Genomic DNA, 23,885 nt, shown 5'->3' with positions numbered 1-23,885 from the left:
GCTCTGGGTGGAGTATACAGGACCACTAGGAACGTTGAATGAGAAGAAATCAAAGGAAACACACTTTATTATATGTTTATCATTTACCATCAAATGTCTGAGGTTAGAAGATTGCCAGGAGCAAACTCCCACAGAGGCATTTAAAAACAACAAAACACTAAAAAGCTGAAGATCTTCAATTCAGTCCAAGTCACTTAGGTGTTTTACAAAATATCCTCATTCAAACACCAACTGGGAAAGGCAAACAAGGAATCCCAAACCCCTAGAGATAGGACAGGACTGTGAAGATCCACTTGTGAGAGGAGGGAGTAAAGTGTATACAGGCATTCTTGATAAGTAAACAAAAACTCACTGTTTCATCTAACCACTTGAAACATACATAGCAAATGTTCATAGTAGCTATTTTTTGGTGAGTTCAGAGATTTTTCTCCTTATAGTCTCATTATTCTAGTACAGACATTTATTGTTGTTGGTTTTTTTTTTTTTAAACACACAGGTTGCTGAAAAGTGTATATGGGGCACTGAACCTGTGTTTCACATATCCTTACTCTCTCTCAACACAGCCAAGGAGACACTGTCAGCAGCTGCCCTTGCACAGTGCAGTAGAATAAGAACTCTGGTTTCAACACACACACGACACACTCAACACTAAGACATGACCACCAACTTACTTATTTGCCATTTCAGTAGAAAACACATACACCACTTTGGCTGGAGTCTTCTGAGCAGGTATGGGGTCTGGGGCAGTAGTTTGGCCATGAGAGGGAGTGGAAGACCTGGGGGCTGTAGCAGTTGATGGGGTCATGGAGTGTGGTGTGTGCTGGGAATCCTGGGACTTGATGTGGTCTGTAGAATTACATTCTAAAGGAATGGAAGACCCACTGTCATAAAGAGAATAAACTGCTCCACCCCCAGACTTTCCCACCAGAGCATCACAACACAAATCTACCGTGAAAACTTGATCAACAAGCTCCATGCTAAGAGGAGACATCTCTTCTACTCACACATCTCAAATACTCTTTTCCCTAAATGACTCACTCTATAGCACTCCTCCGTCCTCTCTTCTGTCTATAGTGTACATATTAGCATATGTCTATAGTACACACGTTAGCCTATGTCTACAGTACACATATATTAGCCTATGTCTATAGTACACACAAGTTAGCCTGTCTACAGTACACACAAGTTAGCCTGTCTACAGTACACACATGTTAGCCTATGTCTATAGTACACATTAGCATATGTCTAAAGTACACACATAGTAGCATATGTCTATAGTACACACATGTTAGCATATGTGTACAGTACAATTAGCTTATGTCTATGGTATACACATGCTAGCCTATGTCTACAGTACACACATGTTAGCCTATGTCTATAGTACACACATGTTAACATGTTAGCATATGTCTATAGTACACACATGTTAGCATATGTCTATAGTACACATATTAGCATATGTGTACAGTACAATTAGCTTATGTCTATGGTATACACATGCTAGCCTATGTCTATAGTACACATATTAGCCTATGTCTACAGTACACACATATTAGCATAAATGACCTTCCTGCCTGGCAACCTTTCAGAAATGTCTTAGACATACAGGAGGGCCCTGTTAATCAAACTCACAGCCCCTTCTAGTATTTTGGCATTTATCATATTTCATACCGATGGTCTAATGATTGCTTTCTATGAACTCAAACTATGAAGGATGACAACTATTTGTCCTGTTGCCTGCACCCACCAGCACCCAGGAGAGTGCTGGCGTTTGTACCGGATTACCAAGATCAGTGCATGGAAGAAGAGGAAAAAGGAGGGCAGGGAGCAGGGAGCAAGCACTCAGGTTTTCACTTTCATTTGGGCTGGGGAAATCTCACTTCACTTCTTCAACACAACTTCACATTCTGGCCTACTCCTAAGATTTTTTTTTTCTTCTTAGTTTTACTGTAGGAGGAAAAAAGCCTAAAGCCCCACACCAATACCCTTTCCTGGCTCGTTACACTGTGGTGCCTGCCAAATTTCTACCACATCTGGTAGTCACTCATTCCTGCCACACTGAAATCAGCTGTGACAGCTCTGGACTAATGCCAGGGTCATTAAGGCTTCCCCCTGTGTCTATGAGTCTGGTAAAGTTGCAACTAGCAAGCGCAAAACCCAAGTCATTGAGGGTTTACCCAAGAGGAGGGAATGCCAGAAAACCTGCTCCAGTGTGGGCCACAGGCACAGAACTGTAGCCACCGGCTTGACCGAAGGACAATAGCACGTAGGCCAGAAATATACCGTGAACAATGCCCACGCCTGTAAAACATCTGTAAACCACATGGGCCTTCAAGTGCAAGAACTCTGCAAGGTGTTCTAGACTTTTCTTTAATGAGGAGAAAAATGAGAAGCAATGGTCCCTCCTAAGCTGTGACGGTTCCTGACACCGCCACCACCTCTCCCACTTCGGCAACAGCAGCCTCTGGCCTCTCGTAAATGTTAGCCTTCCCCAGGGAACACCTACTTCCCTCTGAGTCTCAGAGCTTATAGACATACCTTTAATGTCAGAGTCATCGTTTGGAGTCCCAGGATCTCTCTGATCAAAGGAGTCGGCGGAAATACTTCGCTCCCTTTTCCCCTTGCCCTTGGCACCATTTCCAGCCCCATTCTTCAGCCCCATGCTCCCACCTGGGCCAGGGAGTGCTTTAGGGGTATGGCCCCCACTCTTGGAGTCACAGGGGGATGGCTGGGATTGGCTGGCTGAGCCCCCCGGTTTACCCTGATTGGAGAATTTGGAATCCAGCTGGGGGTTTCCAGATGGGGACATCACTGTAGGGGGACGGACCATCACCTCCTGCTTTGACTTAGGGCTACTAAAAGAAACAAATAAGAGAGATCAGATATCAGATATGGTCTGCACAAACTAGTTTCTATAATGGGCTAAGGAGACCCTGCATGCTAAACGACCGCCCCACAATGCACCTTGCCCACTTGCTTGTGCCTGCCACCCTGACCCCCATCTTGGAGCTATCAACAGAGACGAGGATCAAACAGAATCACCTCCGGGGCCCAGGAACACTAGAGTCACATGGGGACTTATCTCTAGGGCTTCTGTCAATAAAGGACAACCGTTTCTATGTACATAGAAAAGTGACTCTCACACTAAGACTAGCTCAGAGTAAACAAACAGACATCGTTAAGATCAAAATACTACCACCCCGGGCTGATGACAAGGAACAGCTGTAATGAAAGCCTAGCTCTTCTGCTGGAACAAGCAAGCAGGCCCAGGAGGGCAGAAGAAAGCCCACTGGTGCCGTCAGGTTAGGGAAATCCTCCAGCATCCAGACTCTTCCCAACAGCAGCACGGCACTAATGCAGGATGAGCTAGCCACGGCCCCCCGGGAAGACAGAAAACATTCTTTTTTTTTTTTTTTTTTTTTGGTTTTTACGAGACAGGGTTTCTCTGTATTGGTTAGGAGGCCAGAAAACATTTTTAAAGACCTGTCTGAGTACTGAGAAACCAGCAAAGGCTCTGGGTGGTGTTTTAGTTCCAGGACCTCATTGCTGTATGCCTTGGTTTCCTCAGATGGTCCTGCCTGGTCTTTTGGGTTCTTCTGTTTGTGCTTTAAGGACTGGGGTAGTGGTAAAGGTGGGAGATATGGGAATGGTAACTGAGAGTAACCCAGAAAACTGGAGCATCAGGGTTGGCTACGAGCCGTTACTAGTACATTAGTCTCCTCTTCCTTTCCCACTTGGGACTATGCTGCTTCTAATCCCACACGTTGATCCACCAACGGGTGTGTGTGTGGTGCACGTGTGGTGTCTCTGAGGTGTGGCAGCAAGGCCCGGGCCCTTACCTCTGTGTGTTTCCTGATGGAGAGCTCCTCACTTTAGGGTTACTGGAATGCATTGATTGGAATCCTGAGCTTTCGGTCACTAATTGGGACGGGCTCACCGAGTTCCTCTCGGGCTGCAGCAGAAGTAGCTGCTGGGAGCAGAGGAAGTTGCCCGCTGCTTGCTTGGTACGTCCCTTAATGCTGGCTGCCGGTTCGCCTTTTTCCTCCTCGTTTTTCTCTGCTGTGGAAGTGGGTCCTTCCCCCTTGACGTTTCAGCATTCTCCGAGTGTGTGCCTCCTGCTGCCGAAGGAAAATCTCGCATCTCCAGGGCACACTACAGGAAAAGGACAAAGACAAAGGAAAAAAGATGAGCATCAAAACAAAGACAGAAAACACTTTCCAACAGGATCAACGCAGCAGGAGACATCTGGGCCATGCTTCAGCTCCCACTGGATACAGGGAAGCTCCCATGACAGCCACGTCATGGACACTGGTCCTGGTAATAAACAAGTGAAGGGGACTACAGACATCTCACAGCACACAGGCCTCTCCCCCAAGCAGCCTTTGTTTGAAGGAGAGAAAAAGATTTCATTTTTAGCTATTTATTCTCCCTTGTGTTTATTTCTGAATATAAGTCTCAATGGGTTTGGGTTGTCTTCCTCCTCCTTCAAATGCTTTCAAATCAGAGGGTACTGACCTCTGATGTTTGGGCTGTGGTGGCAAACAATGGCAGATACGGATAACAAACCCACCCCAATCTCAAACCACGTAGCAAATCATGGATGCTTTTACTCTGCGGGCGGGCTTGAGGCTGATGGGGCACTGAAGGAGACACTCATGAAAACAAACATTAAGCTAATACCAATACAATCAGTTCTGCCCCCTGATTTCCATGATTCTTCTATTAAATTATGTAGATTTTGTGCCTGTGTTCTCACCTTAATGACGGGGACATGGGCAAGCATGGCAATGAGCCACAGTTCTGAAGGTAAAAGAATATCTTTGAAGGCTAAGATATTTTTGAGCCAATTTGCAAGGCTAATCTGAAGCATAAAGGTCAATAAAATATCCCCAAACCTAGCTATGGAACAAAGAAAAAGCCCTTTATGTAGGGAAGCCCAGGCAGTGGAGGAGGGAACCACGGTATACCCTCTACATCAGAGGTGCCTCCCAGGTACCCGCTGGGACCTGCTCTTCACTCTCCTCTACCTGCTGACCAAGCATGGGGCTGAAGGGGGGTAGTGTCAGGTGAGGGTTAATGGCTACAAATGAAAAGGAGCTAGAAGCAACAAAGGTGTCAGAGCTTACACTTATTTTGGGAGTCTCAAAGACTTGAATAAAGTCAGGAGAATCCTTAGTTACATTAAGTCACAGTGGCATGACAATGGTCAAGTGCAAAATGCCTTCAATTAGGCATTTCCGATAGTTTCAACTATTTTACCTGGGCCAGCGAAGGGAGTTTATGGAAATTTTGAGTAAAGGAGACAGGAAGGAGAACTAGGAAAAGATATTCTGGAGTGGTTCTATGTGGGCATCGAGAAGCAGAATGTTAAAAGAACACACTGATCTTATTACATTTAAGGTCATATTTCTATCTCCTAATACTCTTTATCTTTTTTTCTTTTACAGTTTAAACCATAGGATAGACTGTGGTTGTGATGAGTTAAGATCATAAACCATTTTTTAACAGATTTATTTATTTATTATGCATACAGTATTCTGCCTGCAAGTATGTCTGCAGGTCAGAAGAGGGCACCAGATCTCATTACAGATGGTTGTGAGTCACCATGTGGTTGCTGGGACTTGAACTCAGGACCTTTGGAAGAGCAGTCAATGCTCTTAACCCCTGAGCCATCTCTCCAGCCCCATATACCATTTTTTACATTCTTTTTCAAGAATAGGAATCACTGGTAAAGTAGAAGTAGCAAATGAATTCTGAGTGGACAAGGCCAAAGGTTTACATCAGCCAAGGAAAGCAGTTATCAGAACTTCTGGTACTGTCTGTCTGCATCATAGTCTAGTGCCCAGCTCCTGGTACTGAGCTATCCTCTGTGTCTATTCGCTCCCTGTGAAGAGCATGTTCTTTGAAGACAAGAACCATACTGTAAGTTTTCTGTTTTCTCTATACTACTCAGCATGATGTACTAAGGATACAGTGGGGTCCTCCATGGCTTACCAGCTTCTCAGAAAACAGAAACACCTGGCATTTGTGTTGCATTCTTCTTCCCAAGAAATGCAAAATAAATCACAAATATCAAATTGCTTCATTAATCTGCCAGGCATTTATCATGAGCTGGTATCAAAGATTATTTCTAATAATGATGCTATGAACATAAACATTTTTATTTTTAAAGTACTTCATACAACTTGTTACTCTCACAATTTGCCTGATATTTTCCACCTGAATGAACCAGAATGCACAGGCACAAATGGCTTCTCCAGCCAATCAGAGTTCCCAGACCCTGCTCTCCTTCCTAAGCCACTTTCTTCAATTTTAGTTTGTGGATGGACAGACAGAGCAGAGACTGAAAAGGACAAGAGGACTCATGCAAGGGCTAAGAATAAAGTCCAGGCTTCTAATTCCTAACCTGAGGTGTTCAAAGACATCATGCCTAGCTTTAGCCTGCCTCTGAGAATAAGAACAACTGAGCAAAGCCCATCAAATGTCTTATGACAGGCACGGAGAAGACGAGGCTCTCCAACAGGTGAAAGACCGGGAAAGATCGTATACAGAATCATCAGAGCCCAAGATGGACTGCCCTCTAGAACAAAGACTCCTCCCCCTCCTCAGGTCTGCCTCCATGCTTCTCCCTTCTCCTCTTCAGAAACCCAACATTTTTTACTAAGTCCCAGGCATTGTTCTAAGACTCCATACAAGTACCAGTTCACTCACAGCAACCCCACAAGACAGCTATTACTACCCCATCTTTTAACGAGACAGGGTTTCTCTGTATTGTTTTGGAGACTGTTGGTCCTGCCCGGCCTTGAACTCACAGAGATCCGCCTGCCTCTGCCTCCCGAGTGCTGGGATTAAAGGCGTGCGCCACCACCGGCCAGCTTACTACCCCATCTTAACAATGAAGAAATTGCTGCTCACTCTATTAGTGGTAGAGCTGGTGTCTGGCCCAAGCCCTGGTCTGAGGTGCACATTCTTCACATCGCAGTGCTGCGCTGGCAAGTCCTTGAGCAGTGCTTCACGGGCTCTCACTGTGACGGGCTGTCTCTCACTATGGCGGGCTCTCACTATGACGGGCTGTCTCTCACTATGGCGGGCTCTCACTATGACGGGCTGTCTGTCACTATGACGGGCTCTCACTATGACGGGCTGTCTGTCACTATGACGGGCTCTCACTATGACGGGCTGTCTGTCACTATGATGGGCTCTCACTATGACGGGCTGTCTGTCACTATGATGGGCTCTCACTATGATGGGCTGTCTGTCACTATGACGGGCTCTCACTATGACGGGCTCTCACTATGACAGGCTGTCTGTCACTATGATGGGCTCTCACTATGAAGGGCTGTCTGTCACTATGACGGGCTCTCGACGGGTTCTCACTACGACGAGCACTACTCTGCAGGCTGCTCACTGAGCCTTCTGCCAGGCACCACTGTCTCCACACGCTCCCATCTACCTACTGTCTTCCCTCCTTCCCTCTCTAACCCTAGTTCGCGGGATACTGGTCTTTGTCACTGTTGTTTTGTCTCACTCTGGCTCCCTGGAACTTGCACACATCTTCCTGCCCCCACGGCCCGAGGGCTGTGATTCCTGCCTGTGGTCTTAGCTAGTACTTACCAGGAAGAAGGTGTTTTACCCAGAGAGACATCCCCATACTAACCCATGCCGGTTTGCTTCACTATCTTCAAAACAACCAACAAAACCAGCCACTTTCCCCTGAGCTCAGTCCACCAACAGTAGTCTGGCTCATGCCTTGGGTCACTGCCTGCCGAGGGCTCTTACTCATGGTCTCTGGTCATCTCTTCTTCCTCCTACATCATCCGATCTTGCCAATTAGCACCCAGACCCACTATAGTAGCCCTCTAGCACCAAAAAATTAGAGAGAGCCAGTGAGATGGCTCAGCGGGTACTTGTCACCAACCCTGACAACTTGAGTTTGATCTCTGGGACCCACATGCTGGAAGGAGAGAACCAGTTTCTGAGGGTTGATCTCTGATTCCCACAGATGAGCCATGTTTTTTTTTTTTTAAGATTTATTTATTTATTATGAATACAACATCCTACCTCCATGTATGTCTGCACATACCAGAAGAGGGCGCCAGATCTCATTACAGATGGTTGTGAGCCACCATGTGGTTGCTGGGAATTGAACTCAGGACCTCTGGAAGAGCAGTCAGTGCTCTTAACCTCTGAGCCATCTCTCCAGCCCTCAGATAAGCCATGTTATACATGTGCCCACATACAGCCACACATAGAGTGGATAGATAAATGTACAGAAAAAATAAAAATAAATAAAGCAAACCAAACCCCAATCTAGCCTTCTACTCCCCTTAGAGTCAAGTTTCTCTACGAACATGACTGAGACACAACATTATCTTGTCATTCTCCTTTCAACCATATGGAATTAGCTTCCATCCCTAGATCACAGGACCACTACTTCTGTTGGGGTCATCCCAGCTCTGGTCTAACATCTCACCCTACTCTCGAGTCCCACAAGACTGGGTTCTCTTCTTCTCCAATGAGTTCCTGCCATGTAAACAGCTCCCAGCTTCACACATCTGGCTTGGCTGTACTCTGTAAACTTCTAAGCACAACTGCTGCTTGACACCTCCCCGGATGGCTCAAACTGACAGTATTGAACACAAATTATTCACCTTAGTTTAGCCTTCCTTCCAATTTTCCTCATCTCAATAAATGCTTCTTCCGTCACCTAGCATGGAGTCAATAGTTAAATATTTCTTCTTCTTTAGAGAAGGACCCCTGAAAACAGTGGTTCTCAACCTATGGGTCATGACCCCTTGGGGGTCGATGACCTTTTCATAGGGGTTGCCTAAGACCATCAAAAATACAGATATTTACATTATATTTCATAACAGTAGCAAAATCAGGTTATAAAGTAACAAAGTAATCTTATGGTTGGGGGTCCCCTCAACATGAGGAACATATTAAAGGGTCAAAGTATTAGGAAGGTTGAGAACCACTGCCTTAAAATCACCTACCTACATGAAATCATTCCTAACAGTTTTCAGAGCATCTTGAGTTTTCCCCACAGAATTCTCTCCATGTTTCCTAATCGTATAGATCCCTATGTGATCACCTGTGCAACAGTCATCTTTCCCATTAAACTGTAAAATCCATGAAGGTAGGGACCAAGACTAACCATGCTCATCCTTCCAATTCTACTTACTATGGAGCCCAGAGCATTAGACATCTGTTCAAAACTACTATTCAAAACAAGAAAATGGTAAGAGGTATCTTCACAGCAGAATTTTTTTTTGTTTTGTTTTTTGAGACAAGGATATTATTACCATGTAACCCTTCCTGGCCTGAAACTCTCTCTATACACAGAGTCTATCCTAAACTCAGACAGATCTACCTACCTCTGCCTCCCCAATGCTGGGATTAAAAACAAGCACCACTACATCCAGTCCTCACAGTACAATTCCTAACCACAGCCAAGATATAGAACCTATCTAAGCAGTTATCAATGACTAAATAGATTTAAAAAGTATGACAGACTCCCTTCCCATCCCCAACTGGGACTATTTGGCCTTACAAAACGTTGTAACCCTGTCATTTATAACACAGATGAATTTAGAAGACATTAAATAAAATCAGCCAAGCACAGAAAGGCAAACACCATATAATTTCACACACACTTAACAAGTTGAACTCAGAAGAAGGTAACAGAATGGCAGTTACCAGAGATGAGGGGTAGGGCAGCAGAGCTGAATGATGAAAAGAAAAAGTATCAACTATTGAGAGAAAGCTAAAGGGTTCTACACAGATCATCACATTCCTAAGGCAGGCACATGTTTTCCTGCTAGCAGCCAAGTGTACTCACCAGAACCCCAAGGGTCAGGACACTGCAGAGTTCATCCTGTGGGTGAGGAGTCGGGAGCCCCTTCCTCAAAGGTGACCCTCACCTAGAAGAGAATTAAGTGGGTGAGAGTTCCTACGTAGATATGAAAACGTCAGCAATATCGATGTGGAAATGGTGGAGTAACAAGAGAAAAAACAGGCTTCCTATTTACTCCAGGGTTTTAAAGAGGAGTGCGCTGTCTCACATGTACACAGAACCAACTTCCAACTGTCAGGGTTATACAGAACCTGTAGATATTTCAAGGCCCTTGGGCTTTTCTTTCCTTCCCAACTACACATTATGTTTCCAGAGGCTGGAGAGATACTAAGTGCAGATCAAATCACCTTTTCTACTTTGAAATGTCCAGGCATTTAAGGGGGGAAGGGGAAGAAAGCTCACATTTTGTTGCTTCTAGCGCTTCTTACTAGTATAGAGACTGAACTGTGAAGGCGCAAAGAGACACCAAGAGGGCTTCTGAATCTACACCCTAAGGGTCGCACAGCTACTCTCTCTCTGTGCAACTCCATGTGGCCGTGGCTACCAAGAAAATGTATTTGAATGCTTTGGTAGGAGCTTAGGGCTGAACAAACTTGCTTTTTTATTCAATGCCTACTCTGTGCAAAGTGATGTGCTGAACTAAGGAAAGCTGGCAACTTGAATGATTCCCAACGGCAGTCTCTGTGGACTAGAATTATAACACTTTGCCCAAAATCTACAGTTTAAAGGAACAGCACTTATTTATTGATTTAGTATGTACATGCACGCATGCATGCACACGTGTGCTATGGTGCATGTGTGGCGGTTCAAGGAAAATTTGTGGGAGCCAGTTCTCTCCTTCCACCATACGGGTTCTGGTCTTGGGGGTTCAACTGATTGTCAGATTTGACACAGGCACCTCTATTGGCTAAGTCTTCTTACTGCAGAAGCTACAATGTTGTGATTGCAAGGAGAACAAAGTCCTAGAAGGTTTTAGAGCCAAATTCTTTAGGGATCTTAAAAAGAGCACTCTATAGGATTAGTAAAGTTTTAAGTAAATCCACAAATTAATTTGGCTGAGCTCAGAATCAAAATTCCAACTTCAGTTCTTCCAATGATGCTCTCCCACTTCCCTGCTCTACAAAGTCAAGTTTATTAGAACTATGTCATGTTTAACAAATTTCATTTCTATGCTATGACCACTACTCCATAAAAGGCATAGTGTCAGAATGTGAACTAAAAGGTCTTAAGATTCCATTCCTCGCTCATTCTTAACTTCTGGCTTGCCAACAACGAAACGGCTTCTTCAAGCACACAAAAGGAAGAGCTGATCTCTCTCCAGAACATAGAGAAAAACAAATGGCTCAGTGGACGCACGCAGAAAACCTCAGTTCACACGAAATATTACTATGCTTTAGTATCCGTGGGGCAAAATGCACCTACTGCCCTTCAATGGCTACTAAAGTTTAAGGAAACTAAAAGAAATTCATATCAAGCTAGAGAATTCTGGCAAAATTCAAGTTTCAAAGTAAATTCTAACTACCATCCTTAGGAGTAATGGCTACCTATAGCCCTTGTCTGTGAAATTCTCTTAGCTTGCCAGATACCCCTGTATGTCCCCCAGGGCCCCCTAGTATTCATATGTACATTATTTCTTTAAAAGAGTATCACTGTTCTAGCTAGACAGGGAACTCCTTGAGGACAGTGTCAATCATTATCCCAACACCTGGTACCCAGCAAAAAACCAACAACTAACCGATGGTTGAACGACATCACAGTGAGTTTGGCACTCTTAGCTCGCATTCTCGAAAACCCAAGGGGACATGGTAAGTGCTAGTTCCACTTCTCCCTGTCTGCCTTTTTCCTCAGCTTTCTGAGGCGAGTCACGCTCGAGGCCCTGATCCCACAAAGCACAGGGTAATGGCATCTGTAGTTGTGACTTGCATCTGCTTTGATGACTTTCACTTTGGGAGACTTCTGGATAGACTGCAGCCCAGTTTTATAAGAAACCCCAGAAAAGCAAAAGCTCCGTGTATTCAAGCTTAAGACACAGATGTTGTGGCATTCGGTGAGGCTTTACCTTTCAAGTTGTCCACGTTGCTTTGCCTCTACATTGGGGCGGGGAGGAGCTTACAGGGAAGGAGAACTGTCACCCCACCACACAAGAGGGCTTAGGTTAATGCCAAGTGACACCAGTTAGTTCCACATTCAGTCCTATGATGACAAGAAGAAAGGAAAAGTTCATACTCAAATTCACACTGGCTCCAAGGAAAACTACCCATTCCCCAGTGCGCTGTGGCCATAATGGACATCTGGAAGAAGCAACAGTAAGAAAGCAGTTAATCAAAAATGGAGGAAGAAGGCAAACCCAAGAAAACTACATACAAGTCCGAGAAAGGGACCGCAAATCTACCCTGTGGGGGAACTACACATGCTAATGGTGACTATGGAACTTGGAAAAGTAAAACCTGCCAGGCATAAACTTGCCCTTTCAATGCTTGTTTTTAACCTTTTCTACAACCAAGAATGGCCATCACAGGTTGCAAAATGGTCTTTGGCTTTTCATGTGGTCTCCACTGTTCTTAGCATGATGGAGATACTTAAAAATATCACACAGCCCAAAATGTAAGTAGCCTTAAACTAACTTTCAAAAATCACAGGGAAAACAAAAACAAAATCAGTTGGTCTTGGGTAGTTCTTAACTCCATGATTCACAGCTCCCACGAAGTCTGTACACAGTCCTTGGAGAGGAGAGGTGGCTTGGAACTTTAAGGGAATAGATAGCACAGATCATCATTTTGACTAATCTCTAAGTAATGAAGTTAGCACAGCCTTCCATCGTGGGTGTAGCATTAGCAATACTGTGACTGTGCCACCAACAGTTCCACCACACATCTTCACGTCACATTAGTTGTTGAAGATACGCTGACATAATGACACATACTTTTCTCCCATCACTACTTCAAAATCACATTCTCATTAGACATTATTCAGTGTGTTACAAAGCAGCAGACACATTACCATATCACCATGAACATTTTGACAACTCATTTGTACTTACTTCTACGTATTCTATTTCGTGTTTTTAAGAAACATTCTCAGGTGGGGCCCTATACCATTTGATTGCCAGAGTATTGGGATATAGAAACACTATGATCCCTGGAGTCAGAACATGAAAAGCTTCCACAGACTCTCCCATCATATTCATGAAGGCCAAGAGAGAAGTTATTTTACCCACACTATCTCATGGCTGAGGATGACTAGCCAAGAAATCAAGGAATACGCCTTAGGCCACAACACAAGGCTCCTGTAGCCTAGGCTGGCATTCCAGCATCTACCTTCTTACTCACCACACATGCTAACTGTTGCTCACATACTTACAATTACTATCAAAATCACTGTCTCGCCATCAAAAACTAAAAGGAGGTTCTATCTTTCAAAGATTATCCTAAATTCAGACAACAGACCCAAACATGTATACAAAATATCCTCTTTTGTTCTTTGACTAAATATATTGCTATAATTGTACAAAAGTTGAATTTGATCTGTTAAAGAGACAGTCAAAATATGATTTTTAAAAAGTTGTAATACATAATCTCTCATTCTCAGAGGTGTTCAAAGAACATTTTGGACAGACATTAACTTGCTAGGCTGAAATGCAGCTCGAGTGGTTAAGGAAGCAGGAAAACCAGAAAACCAGAGATCTGTTCAAAGCTGACAGTAAGACAGCCAGAGAGCTAACATCTTGATTCCAAGTACAGGGATTTTTACCATTGTACCAGGTCACCATGATCCAATATTTGCCTGGTTACAATGCCTGTGAAAGCTCTGAGTCTTTCCCCCTACAAACAGTAGAGCATTTTCCTTTGGTTCACAGCAACAGACATTTCTGAAGGTCAAGGGGAAAATACCCATAGAAGAAATTCCAACGGATATGAGTACTTTTTTGCTTGTGTTGGTTAACTAGAATCCAGAACAAAACATTCCTTTTGCTCAAGAGCCAGCTCCACGGTACTTGCCCTATAAATAGAAAACTATACAGACTTTGTGCTTTCTTTAGGTCAATGACTTTCCTACCCATCTATCATATATTTTGAAACTATTATACTCAGCACATTGATTACAAAGACTTTCATGGCTCAATATTGAACTTCTAGGCCACAAAACCATCAAATGTCATACATACACCTCCACAATTCTTCAACTTATCCAAACCACCAGTTAATGGAGCTCTCAATACCCCAAGCATGTTTGTAACACCTAACTAACAGACACTTTTTTGTTTGTTTTCCGAGACAGGGTTTCTCTGTGTAGCTTTGAAGTTGGTCCTGGAAACTCCTTCTGTAGACCAGACTGGCCTTGAACTCACAGGGATCCGCATGCCTCGGCCTCTGAGTGCTGGGATTAAGGGCGTGAGTCACATGCCTGTAGGAGTGGGACCTGTTCTGTGGGAGTCAGAACACTTGGCTGCCTAACTTCCCTTGGCTAAAGAATGGAATGCCTGCCTGCCAGACCCTCTTCTTAATCCATCTCTATCAACAGAAGAAAGAGGACTTTGTTACCGGTCCCCAGGACTATCAGATTTGTACACAAACATTTCTTCAATGCTAAACTTCCCGATGACGAGTGTCCAGTCAAACGCTTGTGAACCAACAAGACAACCATATTGAATGTCCTGCAGTCACAGGTTCTGACAGCTTTTACCCTCCATCACCCTTTGGTCCCAGTTACCAACTATTTCACTCACTCTTGTTACCTGCTGTAACTAATTCATCACTGGTTCCTACAAGAGCCCAAATCTCTATCACCCAAACACGCGGTTAATTCCATAATATATCAAATGCTAACAAATACTTCATCAAACTGACTTTTTACACATGGCCACTCGATCATTTTCCCAATGAAGTCACTGCCAGTGGTTGACTTGTGTTTGCCTTAACTAAAATCTAACTTTGCATCAACTGCACCCTGCCTTGGAGACTACCTCCACACTTATTTCCGTTCATTTCTCTACCCAACTCCAACCTTAGCCTCAGAATCACTCTTACCACTTACAAAAACCCTCTTCCTTACTTCCCGCAGACCAAAGCTCTTGGAGGGCAGATTTCAAGACTTCTTTCTCATCCCTAGCAACCTTAACATAAGGTCCCCAGCAATACTATTACAGGCCTTATCCTTCCCTCCCGACTAACAACCAACTCCCAGGATATCTCCATTTCACCAAGCTCACCCAAACACTTACCAGTGACATCTTAATAGTCTTTGCAACTTTCAAAGGCCAGCCAGGGTCTAGGGCTCCACTTTGAAAACCACTGGAGTGTTCTACGACCCCCACAATGACTCAATGACCTAGACCTCGCCAACTCACCTGCTGGAACCCTTTATAATTCATTCCTCCAGGCTTTTCACCTCCCCCAACTCCTCAACAAGTCACTGGCCTGCGGAGTCCCCTTTCCCCCTACGCATCTCCGGGGTCTTACAGACCCCACCAAACTCAATCAGAAATCCCTAATTTCGCGCTCCCTCTCCGCTCCATCGCCCCTCCATCCCAGGACCCCGAGGCGGTCCTCTCCCCTCAGGTAACCTCTCCAAGCACAGCTTTGGGACACAATCTCCAAAACCCCGAGAGATGCCCCGGTCTTTCCCACAGCTCCCGAGGCTTCCCTGCCTCCCCCAACAGGTTCCTCCAGACTCAACTCGCCAAGCCAGCGCCCCGACCCCCGGAGGCCCCCCCGGCCACACGCGCACGCGGACCCGGCCCCCGCCGCGCCGGCCCGCCCCTCCCCCTCCCCGGGGCCACTTACCCCGAGCCGGAGCCGGGGAGGGGCAGGCGCGGGCGGGGGCTACGGTCCCGGGCTGCTGCTCTCAGCCCCGGGGGGCCGGGGCCGGGGCCAGCGGCAGCGGCGGCGCAGCGTCTCCCCCAGGCGGCGGCGGCAGCGGCGGCGCCGTCCCACTCCCGCAGGCACACATAGGCTCCATTGTCCGCCGGCGCCTCCCCCTTTCCGGCTCCCCCTCCCGGGCCCGCCTCTTCCCCCTCCCCTCGGCCCTCCCCCAGCCGCACCGCGCCACGAAAGGTATCGCGGGCCCCGCCTCGGACGCGAGCGGAGGCGCGCCCCTCCCCCGGCCAGCCCGGCGGGGAATGGGGCCCCGGCCCCGCCGCCGCCAGGGCCCGCCCCCTCCGGGGGAATGGCACCCGTCCCCCTCCCCGGACGCGCTCGATGGTACCAGCCCGCCGCGGCCTCCACCCCCTCCCGCGCCTGGCCCGAGAGAAGCCGCCCTCGTCCCGCCCACCCGGAGGCCCCGCCCCCGCCCCAGCGCTACACGAGGGCCCGCCCTGCCGGCACCGCCTCCTGCTTTGCATGGCCCCGCCCACCAGACCCCGCCCCAGCTAGTCACCGGGTCCCCCCCGCGGTGACGCCCACTCCCCGTTTTAAAGCCGCAGAGCCCTCTTTCTCAACTAAAAGATCCTCCCGCAGGAGCCGCGGGGCGGGTGGTGTGGCGGGGAGGTTCCTGCCTTCCCTCGCCCTTCTCCGGACGCTCACTCACCCGGACTCCCCACGGCCTCCAGCAGTACTGCGAGCCACCGAAGGGGACTAGAAAAGGCGCGGACGGGGGAAGGGCAAAGTGGAATTTAGCCATCTTTGACAGAAACTAATTGGGAGCTGCTGAAGGAACCGGTCTTCCCTCACGCTCTCCCGCCGCTCAGGTCGGGGCCTAGTCCCCAATCTTCACGCCACCTCCTCACACCCCTATGCGGCGATTCTGCCCTGGCTCTACCAGGCCTCCCACCCGCCTCTCGGTGTCTGCTCTACCTTTGCCAGTGCGGGCTTTCTTCCCTCTGGAGAGCAGGCCTCCTCGGCTGGCACTCTTCTCCCGCCTTCCAGAGCAGACTCTCTGGGGTCCTGCAGGCGCGGTGGCTAGAGCAAGGTCTCCTTCACCTCAGGCCCTGCCCCGCCCCGCCCTGCCAGGCCATCACGACCGAGGGTCCCCAGAGGGTACCTTCTGCCCTGGCCCCTAAGTCTTCTCCCAATCGCAGCATTATTCCCTTAATGCTTCGGAAGAGCTTTGTTGTAGAACATTCGAAGCCGGTGCGTTCAGTACTAACCCCAGTGAAGTGAGATGTTAGCTCATTAGATTACACTTCTTCACATCATGGTTTGACGCTCAGATCCTGTTATTTCTATTTTGTGGGGCTGGTGTTACTACCGTGACCAGCCATCGTTACTGTCTACCCTCCCTGCCAAACCCTACTAATCTTCGAGTTTATACTTTGAGGAGTTAAAGATGTTTCTGCAACTCTGTGCACTGGTCCAAAGCTTTTCTAATACAGTTGAATGGATTCTACCTGAGAAGGTGCATAATCTCCCTGAAGCCGGATGCAAGCAACACAGCCAAAAGACATCTATTCTTCTGTTGTCCATGGATTTAACCAGGACAGCCACTTCTGCCTCAGCCTTTCTGTCTATAAAATAGGGAACCTTCCTCGTGGTGCCCTTTTAAGGAAGAGTGCTGTTGTAAAGTGGTATAAGAGAACCCTAAAAGACAAAGGTCTGTTCACTGCTTCCAAACTATTCAAAACTCATGGCTGACCATGTGGGTTTCCATATAAGTTCTCCCTGGGCTTAGAAATTGAACAACTGTGGCAGGATATTTTCTCTTTGGGTTGAGTCTGAGTTTATACATTTTAAAGAGTTTGGTAGATCTAAACAATATAAACCCGAGAGCAAATGGAGTCCAAATAAATAAATTTTGGGGTGGGGGGCTGTCAACATTTGGCTTTAGAAATTAGATTCTACATAGCTAAAAACCTCTGTAAACGAGGCACAAGAGAAGGTCATGTATAAATATGAGAAAAGACAACCAAACCAGACATGTATAAGAGACGTTTGGGATTGCTAATGTAAGTAAAAGGGTTTCATCATATAGATTGTATTCCTAAAAGGAAACCACAGCCAAAATACTTCTTTTCCAAGTTAGGGTTACTACTGCTATGATGAAACACGTGACCAAAACAACCTGGGGAGAAAGGGTTTATTTAGCTTACACTGGCACACCACTGTTCATCACTGAAGGAAGGCAGGAACTCAAATTGCAGGAACCTGGAGGCAGGAGCTCATGCAGAGGCCATGGAGGGGGCTGCTTACTGACTTGCTCCACATGGCTTGCTCAGCCTGCTTTCTTATAGAACCCAGGACCAGCAGCCTAGAGATGGCGCCACCCACTATGGCTGGGCCCTCTCCCAGATTTTATGAAGCATTTTCTCAATTGAAGTTTGTCCTCCTTTAAGATCCACCTAGCTGTTGTCAAGTTGGTCTAAAACTAGCCAGCACAACTAGATTATTCCAATTCAGGTCACTGCTAGTCAGCAAGCTAAGCAACAAACAATGACAATAATCTACCTGAAAAAAGGGGGGAGAGAGACTTAACAGCTTTTTGCTAGGCATTAAGCTCTCACGAAGCCATGTGTTAAAGTTCAAGATTATTTACTGAACCGGAAGGAAACTGAAGCTGAGGATCCCACACACAGCCCTGGGGTAAAGGCAATAGCAATGAAGCCTTAAGCATGCTAAAAGCAGGAAATGTAAAGGTTAGCGTCACAGTAATGTTAGTTTAGCTATATTGCACATGGGACAGAAGTGTGCCTTAAAATATCCTTTTTTCTGTTCAATAGATTCTTTTACTGGAGCAGTTGCTCTCTGAGTTTTCTGACCTCCACACATCTCCTCTCACTGGACAAGACTTGCCTTTGCTGTAGAAGAGCCTCACACAATAGATATACATAAACGCTAATGGATGATGGAGACATTCTTCTAGAAGTATCTGTCTTGTAAACAGAGGTCTCATGGTGTTTCTGCTACTCTAGCAACTCTTTGAAATCCTTCTTCCTCCCAATGATAAAACTGCTAAGAAGAAAGGTGTTTCATAACCTGGACTTGACTCTTCTCACTGAATCTTGCTTCTCATAAGGACAATAAACACGCAGTGGCCTCCAAGATGGGACGATGCAAATCTTACCTCTTTTTTTTTTTTTTTTTTTTACGAGACAGGGTTTCTCTGTATTGTTTTGGAGGCTGTCAGTCCAGCCCGGCCTCGAACTCACAGAGATCCGCCAGCCTCTGCCTCCCGAGTGCTGGGATTAAAGGCGTGCGCCACCACCACCCGGCTGATGCAAATCTTACTTCTTAGTTCTCCAACAGATCATTGAATTTGCGGTGTTATTTAAGTTTGCCCCCAGGCTTTCTGAACAACTCTCTCTCTCTCTCTCTCTCTCTCTCTCTCTCTCTCTCTCTCTCTCTCTCTCTCTCTCTCTCTCTCTCTCTCTCGTTGTTGGTTTTTGTTTGTTTTTCTTTTTTTTTTTTTTGAGACAGGGTTTCTCTTTATAGCCCTGGCTGTCCTAGAACTCACTGGAACTTACTCTGTAGACCATGCTGACTTCCCACTCAGAGATCCACCTGCCTCTGCCTCCTGAGTGCTGGGATCAAAGGCGTGTGCAGCCACCACCCAGCCATAGACACCTATTTTCAAGTTAGAGGGACAGGTGCTCCTGTTTCCTCAGTTCTTGATAAGCATGCCCAAATACTATAATTGAGAAGAATCCATCTTGTTTCTCAGATGACAGGTTCTTAATATTTTAAAAAATTTATTGTGTGTGTGTGTGTGTGTTTAACCTGAATATATGTCTGTAAATCATGTGTGTGCAGTGCCTACAGACTCCAGAAGAGGGTGTCTGTCAGATCCCCTGGAACTAGAGTTATAAAAAACTGAGAGCTACCATGTGAGTGCTAGGAATTGAACCTGGGTCCTCTGGGAGAACAAGGCAGTGCTATTAACTCCTGAGCTATCTCTGCAGCCTCTTGGATGACAGTTTTGACATGGAAATTTAATGCTTTGCAAAGGCTGCACTCACTGTGAGGGACTAGGATTTGAACCCAGTGCTCCACTGTTCCAATATCCAGAAACTGCTCATTCCCAACAGGATTTATGAGTGACTGTCGGAGATGACCGGCAATTTCCTTAGGAGTCATGGAATTAAAGCTAAGAAAGCTTGAGTCCCTCAGCCAGCTGGTGTAGGGTTACTGGAGTTCCTAATAAACTCTTGCCATGGTCAAGGTCCTCAGCGTGCCCATAGGTTCTTATTGCCAATGTTCGTTCATTACCATCCTCCTCACTGTTCAAACCTTGTGAATCTCAGTGCTACGGGAATGCCACTGAGGGTCACATTGACGGAAAAATGCAGGGTTAGACAGGAATGGCATCTTGTCACTTGCCCAGTGCTGTGGTGAGGTAGCCCAGGGATCACTTCTTAAACTGCCATGAAAGAGAAGCAGCTCTCCATGAAAGTCCATGGAAGAATCTCAGAGCTTCATCCTTGCCTGAAAAATGAAGGACTAACTCTTTTTTCGTGAAGTAGGAGTCTGTGTTCCCAACTCCCTCCTCCTGCCCCTTCCCCAGAGCCATCCGCACCCTACAGAGATTGGTCCTGAATGTGAAGCTCTCATGGAGGTGACATGCAGACCCCCAGAGAAGGTAGCACCCTGCTTATTCCATGTGCCATCCTGTATGGCTGTGTCTCTTACCTCATCGTCCTACCCCCTAAAATCCTGACTGTGTGGCATCCAATGCTCTAAGTGGCTGGCACAGCGCTCATGGTCTCTCCCACCTTCCCAGCCTGACTGTAGTCCACGTAGCCTAGCAAGCGGCAACCTAAGTGCTCCATGTGCTTCAACTGCCTCTTTCCAAAGGCCCTCATCTTCATGCATAAAAGCAAACAACCAGCAAAGACTGTGCTTATGGATGCTTAGCCTGCCTGTATATCTATGCGCCTTGTGTGCCTGGTGCCCTCAGAGGCCAGAAGAGAGTTGAATCCCCTTGAAACCGAATTAAATATGATCTTAAGACACCATGTGGGTGCTGGGGATTGAACCCAGGTCCTCTGGAAGAGCAGCAGTGGCCTTAACTACTTACTGAGCCATCCCTGCATTGCTGAGCATTAAGCCTAGGGCCTGATGCATGCCAACAGGTGCTCTACCGCCCAGCTACAACCTCAGTTTCTTACCGCTTCCTCAAATCTGGCCTTAGAGTCCCACTTCCTCTCCCTTGCTAATTCCCACTAGTTTGCTATTCCACATTTTTGTTTTGAACTGCTTCCCCGAGCAATGATTCTACATGCTTCCACTATCCTCATTTGATTACCTTCCAGACATTTTCTTAGGGATCTTGTCCTTGTCCTTGCTCTTGGGCCCTTTCCATTTCACTCAAACAACGTCTTTTCAGTTGTTTCTCTGGAACTGTGGCCCAATCATTTCAGCTTGATTTTCACTACCATGGTTTGCACGCAGGCTGCTGTCCTTAGCCCGGCAGCCTCCCTCGAAACCTTGACCACCCGCCATTCCAGCAGTGGAGTCCCTACTGCCTGTGTATACCTGTACTTTGTTTCTACAGTTGGGCTGCCAGACAGCACTAGGACAATCTTAAGCCTGAAAGTGGATCCCAGGCAAAATTCCGACAACAAAACATAAACTGAACTTCATCACTATCTAGTGGTCCTTTTGTATGTTCTCATCGATGACTGTGCCATTTCCCTAGAAATGATCCAATTTTGATCTTTACTGCTTCAGCGATGCAAGGGCAGTTTTGTCTCATCCCACCTAGGGAGAACCACGCAAAGTTCTTTGCCTTTTATCACTTTCCTTCAGTAAAATCTTGAAGTGATGCCCACTTCCCCTTTCTTTTCATCCAAAGCCATTAAAAAGACTGGTGGTTTCCTAGTTTGTAAATACTCCAGCCAGGTTACTGAAACACCCTCCCAATACAGCCAAACCCGGCTGCCAAGTCCACCACCACTGGTTTCCCCTCCTCAGCCTTTTCCTCCAGTTCTCAGTTCCCAAGGGACTGCTATTCTGGGTTTGTCTTCTTCATTGACTTAAGCTCTGCTGCTTGTCCCTCGTTTCGGTTCATCCCTCTCCTGCTCTCCCAAGCTAATCCATTGTCTTTGAATAGGGCCGGCAAACCCAAGGTCTAGTTCAGGCCTCACTTGAATTTGATGCTGTGTTTCTATCTACTCAGCTTCTCTCTGCGAAGAGGTCAAAACTAAATTCACCATCTTTCAAAACCAAGTCAATTCTCTGTATTTTCACTTAGGCTCCAAACTTTGGGGTTAACCCCAACTCTATCTCTTCTGCTCCATATATCCCTAGCTACCAGTGTTCACAAGTTCCTCCTTTAGCCAATTTATTGGGGTTTTTTTTTTCTGTTTCTAAGTTGAGACTGTTGGACAAACAATCCTGGTTCCAGTTTCTTCCTTTGTCAGTCAGTTACATACTCTTTCCTAACAGAACTTCCTAAAGATGTCTGTACATACTCTAGTTTGTGCAATGCTCATTCCTCTAGCCCAGTCTTATTGCAGAGGTCACCTTGGTTCATTGATGCCCATCTACTCTAAGAGCTTAGTAATACAACAACAATAATACTACTGACTTTAGAGCTATGCCAACCTGAGTATTGAAGTTTGAATATTGAACTACACTTTTTAGCCAAGCATCTTCAGGTAACATCCCCAACCTCTTTTTTGTCTTTCTCACTCAACACAGCTCTTTATATCAACAATCTGAAAACACACCTAAATATACAGCCTTTGAATACCACCAACCTCTTACTGTACATCCCTGTTCCCCACCCCAAACCTGAGAGCAGACGCTTATTTTTTGTTTTTGAATAATTTATCATTGCTATATTTATCAAACATCTACTAAATGCAGGGCATATTGGGATATCAAAAAAAAAAAGATTTAGATGAGCAATCCTGTGATTGAGGCTCATCAGACTTGGAGAATTCATTCATTTAAAACTTAAAATGTTGAGTGAGTACCCATTGTGTACCTCATGCAAAATACTAAAGAATCAAAATAGAAAAGGAATACAAGGCATTTCTTCCCTGATGTTGGGATCTGGGGTCTACCTAGTCAGAAATACTGATAAGTAAACATTTATAATAAATTAGAATAATTGATATGGACAAACACCGGGTGCCGAATGCAAGCATTTAGGTAGACAGGAGACTTGATGCAAAAACACTCAAGCACAATCTTAAGGAATCCGTAGGAGTCAGCTAAGCTGAGGACTCAGCAATGGGCTAGGGCTCAGCTGTGTGACAATGTGTATAAATAGCCACGGAGCAAGAAAGGAGCTGATAAATAAATGGCAGAGCTGAGGCAAAAAAGCAAAATGGCAATCAGAAGAGATCTGATATTTGAGAGGGGGGAAGGGCTAAGACAACCTTACTCCATTGAGGTGTAGGTATTTGAAGTCAGGTTGGTTCACACAGGCAGTGGAGTCAGCACCTTCCTCCATGCAGTGTCCTGCCTAACAGAGGGACAGCACCGTGTTTGCTATGATGGCATCTAGGTTTTCCTCTGTTTTCCCAATGTATATCTGGAAAGGGCTACTTCTGGGTGGAGGGGCTCTTGTTCAGACTGCCTGAATTGGAATCCCAGCTCTGCCACCGGTAAGTAAGCTGTGATCTTAGAAAAAGAATTTGATTATGCCAGACCTCCGTGGCATGGAGTAATGATCTTTTTCTTCCTCAAGCATTGTGGGAACAAATGACTATGAGTGGCTGCATACAAATAGTGCCTGAGACAAAATAACTACCCAATAGATGTCGGTTATTTATTTATTTATTTATTTATTTATTTATTTATTTTGGTTTTGAGACAGGGTTTCTCAGCATTGTTTTGGAGACTGTCCTGGAACTAGCTCTGTAGACCAGGCTGGCCTCAAACTCACAGAGATCCACCTGCCTCTGCCTCCCGAGTGCTGGGATTAAAGGCGTGCGCCACCACCGCCCGGCTGATGTCGGTTATTTTTATGTTTGGTTGTCTCTAGAGTTCCCAAAGTGGGAAGAGCTGGAGGGACTGAGAAATCTCCCACAATGTTCCCTTCATGCTCGTACCCGGTTTCACTCATTGACATCTCCTTAATGCTCCTGTCACATTCCTGTAAATTCTGCCACTAGAAGTTCATACCTTTGCATATAAGCTACCAATTCCCC

The 23,885-nt window shown here is 46.0% G+C and overlaps 2 protein-coding genes across 7 annotated transcripts in view; one reads left to right on the top strand and one right to left on the bottom strand.

Moving 5' to 3' along the window:
• Bcl9 (BCL9 transcription coactivator) overlaps nucleotides 1-23,885 on the bottom strand; it is an 86,007-nt gene that overhangs the window by 9,114 nt on the left and 53,008 nt on the right. For 2 of the 6 annotated variants that reach the window (XM_013123810.3, XM_013123813.3), the window contains exons 2-6: nucleotides 11,916-12,049; nucleotides 9,842-9,923; nucleotides 3,840-4,152; nucleotides 2,539-2,855; nucleotides 672-861 (exon numbers count right to left, since the gene is read on the bottom strand). In XM_013123810.3, the coding sequence (XP_012979264.1) occupies nucleotides 672-861; nucleotides 2,539-2,855; nucleotides 3,840-3,892 (560 nt within the window). In that variant the 5' untranslated portion in view covers nucleotides 3,893-4,152; nucleotides 9,842-9,923; nucleotides 11,916-12,049. Of the gene's footprint in view, nucleotides 1-671; nucleotides 862-2,538; nucleotides 2,856-3,839; nucleotides 4,153-9,841; nucleotides 9,924-11,915; nucleotides 12,050-15,639; nucleotides 15,777-16,647; nucleotides 16,744-23,885 lie in introns of those variants that run through there. The other 4 variants (XM_040752177.1, XM_040752176.1, XM_013123814.3 and 1 more) reach the window with 4 other exon arrangements.
• On the top strand, nucleotides 15,465-16,250 carry LOC121142139 (basic proline-rich protein-like). Its single transcript, XM_040751467.1, has one exon. The coding sequence runs from the start codon at nucleotides 15,465-15,467 to the stop codon at nucleotides 16,248-16,250; it is 786 nt and encodes a 261-aa protein (XP_040607401.1).

This window comes from Mesocricetus auratus, unplaced genomic scaffold (genome assembly GCF_017639785.1).
Source record: "Mesocricetus auratus isolate SY011 unplaced genomic scaffold, BCM_Maur_2.0 Super-Scaffold_100009, whole genome shotgun sequence".
Taxonomy (NCBI): domain Eukaryota; kingdom Metazoa; phylum Chordata; class Mammalia; order Rodentia; family Cricetidae; genus Mesocricetus; species Mesocricetus auratus.
Note: the sequence above shows the minus strand (reverse complement) of the source record. Positions and strands in the feature narration are given on the sequence as shown.